This window comes from Paramormyrops kingsleyae, chromosome 17 (genome assembly GCF_048594095.1).
Source record: "Paramormyrops kingsleyae isolate MSU_618 chromosome 17, PKINGS_0.4, whole genome shotgun sequence".
Classification (NCBI taxonomy): Eukaryota; Metazoa; Chordata; class Actinopteri; order Osteoglossiformes; family Mormyridae; genus Paramormyrops; species Paramormyrops kingsleyae.
In genome coordinates, this window is record NC_132813.1 from 25,256,633 (window position 1) to 25,264,605 (window position 7,973).

General features: G+C 44.8%; 1 protein-coding gene across 6 annotated transcripts in view; it reads left to right on the forward strand.

Annotated features, from left to right (window-relative positions):
* Nucleotides 1-3,211, forward strand: part of nyap2a (neuronal tyrosine-phosphorylated phosphoinositide-3-kinase adaptor 2a) — a 70,004-nt gene extending 66,793 nt beyond the window's left edge. For all 6 annotated transcript variants that reach the window (XM_023792863.2, XM_072701141.1, XM_023792867.2 and 3 more), the window contains one exon: nt 479-3,211. In XM_023792863.2, coding sequence (XP_023648631.1) covers nt 479-709 — 231 coding nt within the window. In that variant the 3' untranslated portion in view covers nt 710-3,211. The remainder of the gene's footprint in view (nt 1-478) is intronic.
* The last annotated feature ends 4,762 nt before the right edge of the window (nt 3,212-7,973 follow it).

Consider the following 7,973-nt stretch of genomic DNA (forward strand, 5'->3'; position numbering starts at 1 on the left):
CATTCTTGCAACCCTACATTGAACCCTTTCCAAGGCAGCAATGCCCTTTTTAAGGTATGGTGACCAAACCTGTACACAATATTCTGGGTGGGGTCTTAACTGCTCCCAGAATGGTGCATTTAACCCTCTTTTTGCTTAAAGTGCATTTTGTACAGGCATACATAATACTGCATACCCAGTGAACTGCTATATGCAGCAAACTATACATTATACAATCAATATAATGTGTAGTTTGTACAATGTGTGCAATCAGTATAACACTGACTGTGTGACACAGGCAATATACTGTAAACAGTTATATCAATGCATTGGTTGATCTCCATGCTTTGCTCCTCTTTGATCCAGCAAGGGTACCACATTCTGTTCCTTCAGTTTCCTTCACCCACAACATTCTCCCTCCTACCATGTTCCTTCCCTGTTACAGAACACATAGATTTTTTTCCCCAACAATGGGAATATCAACACTATGTACCCCCAGCAGGTGGCGCCCTTACCATGGGTGCAGGGGGACAACACCATGATGGAGATGATCGAGAAGAAACGCATTTTGTGTAAGGAGATCAAGGCTCGGCAACGGCTGGATAAGGGCTTGTGCAAACAAGAGAGTATGCCTATCCTTCCTAGTTGGAAGAAGAGCAATGGAACAAAGAAGTGTAGCCCTCCATCATACTCAGCCCATACTACAGTTTTCTGGGACACTGCCATCTGAGAGATAGTCCTGCCCTGTTCCTGTTGTCTCAGCCAATCAGCTTGCAAACAGGGCAGCCCAATGGTTAGCCCAATGTAGCAAATGAATATTTTTGAGGGTTCAGGGTTATAAAATATTCCAAATTGTTTATATTTAATATTTTTCTACTCAAAGAAATGTCAAAATAAGATTTTCTTAGTATTATTAGGTATTTTATAAATAAAAATGAATTATTAATAAACAAATTGTAGGTGGAGTAATGAGAGTCTTGTTTATTTTAGCTTGTTCTGTGTTTGTATTACAAGGCACTCAAATACACCACTATCTGTTAGTCTGAAAGATATGAAGTGCTATGCTACTATTTATACGAACATCAAGAGTTGTTTTCTTACAGTGAGAAAAAGTACTATTTTAAATTGAGTATATTTTGAAAAATTCTACTGTTGTGCTAAGCCTAGCTTTTTCAGGCAAATCAATCCCCAGTTCCCCATTGCACAAGGTGCTGAAGGTGGTTTGGGACTAAGCTAGCCTACTAATGTTTACTAAGAAATGAAGCCTTGGAAACGGGCATGGTGGTCTTTGTGATGCCACACATCTCTGATGACCTTGCTGCTAAAGTGTACAAGTGGGATGTTTTCTTTAGTTCAATGCTTTATTTGATATAGATAGCTAGGGTTGGCAAAAAGCACAATGTGCAGAAGATGATTTTGTTCTGCTATTATATGGAATCTAAAAACAGCAATGTATATTGACTTTAGAAAGACAAAGAGATGACAGTATTTTAACAATTCAAGTAGCCAAAATATGGTGAACAGATGTATTTCAGTGCCTAGCTTGTACAGAGTGCTTGGCAATAATGCTTAGAAACAAGCAGCCCAGAATTGTGGCATGTACCAACAGCAAGATCGCTTGGCTATTTAAATCGTACCATTGTCTTTATAACATACTCACAGTTCACAACATATTAACTTAAAATTCCTAAAGCTATTTATATGCCAAATGTGAAATAATGATTCATATATTACTTTAAATGTTGTATATAAATTTTTTCTTCTTTTTTTTTCATTTACAATATTGCTTTTGAATTAAGAGTATTTCAACATAACTATATTGTTATGGTGACATCAGTTGTTAGTTGGATGGAGCATGGTGGGGGCTGCTGTTCGATCCCATAATAGGAGAGTGACTACATACTCCAGAACTGCAGCGGCCGCTACCCTCTGTTCTAAGTCATCGCATTTTGTGCTGGTAGTGATCACAGTCAGGTGGTGTATTGCCACTGTCCTGATCCTGCTGCCTTGCACTTCTGTACCTGTTCTTGGAAATGCCCCTCCAATGACAATGCAAGAGATATCCACTCAGGGTTGGTGTAGCCAAGCTCAATATGAAGACCCAATGGCTTTCTTGCCTGCTTATTTCCCCTGTCCTGGGAATGTTGCAACTATATATTTCTTCTGACTTTTATTGTTCAGCCTTGTTGGGCCTGTACTCACATTAACCTTGGTATTTCTCCTACATCACCTGGTTTAAACCAGTGCCAGAAGACATCCCTGCTAACTGTGTTGTTTTGGAGACCAAGGTTCACTGTGACTAAAGAATGTGGTCATGTTGGGCTTGATGGTCATTAACATAGAGACTGCAGGCCTGAATAACACAATGTCACACTATGAATGGTGTCGGGGAATGGAATCATAAGAAAAAAATACAAAAGTGAAGCAACTGAGCTACCAAATAACCAGTCTTGAATTGTCCCTCAAGGGGCAGCATCCATTTATTTAAATAGTGGACCCAAAACAATGTTTTGTGAAATTTGAGTGGTTGTGTGTGATCTGAACACAATTTTACTGAAAATATCCATTTTGCTGGTTATTTGTGTAATACAAGCAATTAAAAACAATTGTTTAATGTTTAGTTCTCTACTTTTTCACGTGCATATTGAATACGATGGTGTATAATTAGTTTTGTGCAGGCTGCACTGCAACCAGTAAGAAAAGCAGTCTCACAGATTTGTATTTATTGTACTGAGAATATATAATTCTTATTTTTTTAAAAATTGGGAAAGCTTGTTTATTGTAACTCTTTTCTTTTCAGAATTTATAGAGAATGGAATAACTTGAATATTTTTTGTTTACATTTTACAGAAGGTGTATGTAAATGTGCACAGAGAGCTACTCTGATTGATGACAGCAAAACCTCCATATTATTGCTTAAGCTGGGCTTCTCAGAATAGAAAGAATAAATCCATCCTTTATAGTGTAAGGAAATAATTTTTACTTGAGACCATACAGAGGACAGAAATTACTATAAATGCACCCAGTGAGTTTTACCTAGTCTGTGGGTGCATTTGTGATAAAAGCCATGGATCCGCAGTATCCACTTTACATGCTGGTTTTCATTCAAACCCTTTAGCTAACTGAAAGGGCTATTTCAAAATGAGGTAAATGTCATATCTGTCATATGGTTGCAACCTTTAATAAAGTTATGCAGGCATTTTTGTGCTAATAAAATTACATGTGCACTTAACTTGTTTTGATTCCTTGTTCCATTTTAAAAAAAGAAATTTGTATATACCTCTCCTTGGATTGCTACCTTATCGTGGTGGAGGGGTTTGCATGCCTCAGTGACCCCGGGGGCTATATTGTTGGGGGCAATAGCCCCTGGTAGGGTCTCCTAAGGCAAAAAGGTCCCAGGGGAGGTGCCAGACAAAGAGCAATCCTAAAGAACCCTTATGACAAAGAATTCTACCAAGGTCTCCTTTCCCTCGCTCGGACTAGGGTCACCGGGGCCCCACCCTGGAGCCAGGCCTAGGGGAGGGGCCCGTTGGCGAGCGCCTGGTGGCCGGGCCTTGGCCCGTGGGGCCTGGCTGGGTACAGCCTGAAAGAGGCACGCGGGACTGTCCCCAGGTGGACCCACCACCCGCAAGGGGAATGTCAGGGGTTTGGTGCATTGTGGATCGGGTGGCGGCCAATGGAGGCCCTGGCGGTCCGATCCCCGGCTGACAAAACTGGCTTTCAGGAAATAGAATGTCACCTCTCTGGTGGGGAAGGAGCCTGAGCTTGTGCGTGAGGTTGAGAGATACCGACCAGATATAGTCGGGCTCACCTCAACGCACAGCGTGGGTTCTGGAACCAATATCCGGGAGAGGGGTTTGATGCTCTTCTTTAGTTGCGGCAGGTGAGCGACGCCGGGTGGAGGTGGGGCTACTGGTGGCCCCACAGCTTGGTGCACTAACAACGGAGTTTACCCCGGTGAACGAGAGGGCTGTCTCCCTCCGCCTTCGGGTCGAGGAAAGGTCTCTGACTGTCATCTGTGCTTATGCGCCGAATGACGGTTCAGAGTACCCAGCCTTCTTGGACTCCCTTAGTAGTGTGCTGGTTGGCGTGCCACAAGGGGATTCCATCATTTTGCTGGGGGATTTCAACGCTCACATGGGCAATGACAGTGTGGCCTGGAGGGGGGTGATTGGGAGGAACGGCCTCCCTGATGTTAACCCGAGTGGTGTTCTGTTATTGGACTTTTGTGCAATGCATGGTTTGTCCATAACGAACACCATGTTCGAGCATAAGGGTGTGCATAAGTGGACATGGTACGAACATGCCCGGGGCTACAGGTCGATGATCGATTTCATAATCGTATCTTCTGATCTGCAACCTTCTGTCTTGTACACTCAGGTAAAGAGAGGGGCAGAGCTGTCAACTGATCACTACCTGGTGGTGAGTTGGCTCAGGTGGCGGGGGAGGAAGCCGGTCAGATCTGGTAGGCCCAAGCACATAGTGAGGGTCTGCTGGGAACGTCTGGCAGAGGCTCCTGTTCGCCAGAGCTTTAACTCGCACTTCCGGCAGAATTCCAACTGCATACCGGGGGAGGTTGGGGACATTGAGTCTGAATGGACACTGTTCCGGACCTCCATTGTGGAAGCAGCCATACAGAGCTTTGGCAGTAACCCTTGTACCCGATGGTGGACACCAGAGTTGAGGGGGGCTGTCAAGCTGAAGAAGGAGGCCTACCGGGAATTATTAGCCCGGGAGTCTCTGGAGGCAGCTGACGGGTACCGGCAGGCCAGGCGGAACGTGGCTCAGGTGGTTGCAGAAGCAAAAAAACGGACGTGGGAGGAGTTCGGTGAGGCCATGGATAGTGACTTTCGGTCGGCCTCAAAAAGGTTCTGGCAAACCATCTGGAATATCAGGAGAGGGAAGTAGCTCCTGGTTACTACTGTTTATAGTGGGAAGGGGGTGCTGTTGACCTCATCTGGGGACATCACCCGGAGGTGGAAGGAGTACTTTGAGGACCTCCTCAACCCTGCTTCAGATACATCTATGCACACTGCCTTTGAGACACCTGAGGGCACAGAGCCCGAGGGTGCTGGGGGGGACTTGCCCATCACTGGGGCTGAGGTGGCCAGGGTGGTTAACCCTCTGGGGTCGAGTGCATTGTCGGCAACGCAGCATACTTTTCGCATCTATTTCAGTTTATATCTCGCTGAAATCTTAATGTAGAATCATGAAAAAACGCTGGCTAAATCCATAATCTGTCTTCTTTTCAAAACGTCTATTGTCGGAAGTATTAAAGTTTTTTAAATTAGGTTAAATCGGCAAAAAAGTAAACCATGTCATCTTACTTTGTTTTACCTTCATCGGGGGCGTGTAGTACCGCTGTCACCCGAAGATTGCTATTCACATTCTAAATAGCCGCATTAGCACATATTCAAATCGCATTCGCATGGTAATTTGATTAACAGCGCAACGGTGAAACGCGATCCAGAAACATCCTCATCAGCACCATAAAAGGGGGGTAGGGACGTGGCCAGGTGACAATGGCTCATTCATACACATGAAAGTTGCTACATATTCAATGAAAGGAGCCAGAAATAGTGACATGGTTTTTCTTATTTATTTATCCAAATGAATGTTGCAACTACACCATTTAGTCATCTTCATGTAGCTAAGACTTTGGTGATCAGATATCTGGGATCAAAACAAACTGCCAGCATTGCTTACTATGTACTTTTAGTATGTTTCTGCAAGTGTTCCAAACTGAATTTTGCAATGTCTATAGTTTGATGTCAAATAACAAAAATCTGACATATTTACAATATACATTAAAATAAAGATGAGTGTAATGGCAAAACAAATATCCATCCATCCATCCATCCATCCATCCATCCATCCATCCATCCAGCTTATCCTACTGGGTCGTGGGGGGTCTGGAGCCTATCCTGGAAGCAATGGGCACGAGGCAGGGAACAACCTTGGATGGGGGGCCAGCCCATTGCAGAGCACACTCGCACACCATTCACTCACACATGCACACCTAAGGGCAATTTAGCAATGCCAATTAGCCTCAGCATGTCTTTGGACTGTGGGGGGAATCCGGAGTACCCGGAGGAAACCCCACGATGACACGGGGAGAACATGCAAACTCCACACACATGACCCAGGCGGAGACTCGAACCCAGGTCCCAAAGGTGTGAGGCAACAGTGCTAACCACTGCACCACCATGCCGCCCCCCAAAACAAATATATAAGAAATTATTTATTTGCCATGAATTAAGTTTATGATATTTGAAGAAATGTGTGATCATGCCCCAGTCAGTGAAAGTGTGTTTCCTACCCCTAGACCCCAGAGGGTTAAAGAGCTACGTGGTGGCCGGGCCCCAGGGGTGGATGAGATCCACCTGGAGTACCTAAGGCTCTGGATGTTGTGGGGCTGTCATGGCTGTCACACCTCCTCAACAGTGCGTGGAGGTCAGGGACAGTGCCACTGGATTGGCAGACCAGGGTGGTGGTCCCCTTATTTAAGAAGGGGGACTGGAGGGTGTGTTCCAACTACAGGGGGATCACACTTCTCAGCCTTCCTGGGAAAGTCTATTCTGGTGTACTGGAGAGGAGGGTGAGATCAATAGTTGAATCTTGGATTCAGGAGGAAGAATGCAGTTTTCGTCCTGGCCATGGAACACTGGACTAGCTTTATACCCTTGCGAGAGTACTGGAAGGGGCCTGGGAGTTTGTCTATCCAGTCTACATGTGTTTTGTGGACTTAGAAAAGGCTTATGACTGGGTTCCCCGAGGTGCTCTGTGAGGGGTGCTTCGGGAGTATGGGGTCCAGGGACCACTGATGTGGGCGATTCTGTCCCTGTACGAATGGGAATGTCTACAGTTTTGCAGGCGCTTAACCGGTTCGTCGTGGCTAAGAAAGAAGCCAGAAAGCAAAGCTCTCGATCTATTGGTCCATCTTCATCCCTACCCTCACCTATGGTCATGAGCTATGGATAATGACCGAAAGAATGAGATCGTGAATACAGGCGGCCGAAATTAGGTTTCTCCGAAGGGTGTCTGGGCTCTCCCTTAGGGATAGGGTGAGAAATTCGGATATCCGGAAGAGTCTCAGAGTAGTACCGCAGCTTCTCCATGTCGAAAGGAGCCAGTTCAGGGGGTTTGGACATCTGGTGCAGATGCCTCCTGGGCGGCTACCTGGAGAGGTTTTCCATACATGTCCTACAGGGTGGAGGCCCCGGGGCAGACCCAGGACATGCTGGAGAGATTATATCTCTCGGCTGGCCTGGGAATGCCTCGGCATCCCCCCCGAAGAGCTGGTAGAGGTAGCTGGGTAGAGGGAGGTCTGGGTATCTCTCCTGAAGCTGCAACCCCCGCGACCCACACCTCGGACAAGCGGAAGTTAATAGATGGATGGATGGAAATTTGTATATAACACACAGCTTGGAGTGCATTAACCTACTTATACCATAGTAATTACCAGACATTTAGCTTACACATTTGTACTCAACATTTTATTAACCAAAAACGCATTTATTCATAGGACTAGGCAGAGTATACCTTTGTATTTCCTTTTCGCAAAACTGTATCTTGGTAGAACATTTCAAAATACAGGAATAGTGTTGTTTTTAATAAATACCATTGAAATACCATATTCTGTGGTGCAATGTCTGGACAGTAAGAAAAAAATTGTTACTACCCAAGCCTATTACTATTAAACAATTTGCTTATATATGACACAAATCACTGTTTTTAATTTGAAAATAGTCCGTTACTATAATCATACGCTAGCAATTATTCAAACTTGCCTGCTGCTAAGCCCAAAAGCCAGTCTAATGCAGGTTTGGAGTGCATAAACCCGCTTATACCACGGTTACCACACAACTGGCTTACATGTTTGTGCTTGAAGATATTACTCACAAACCAAAACGCATTTATTGGTAAAACACTTACGTAGGCTTGAGCGGTTTTTCCTTTCAGCAAAAATTAATCTTGGGGGACTCCCCACCCTG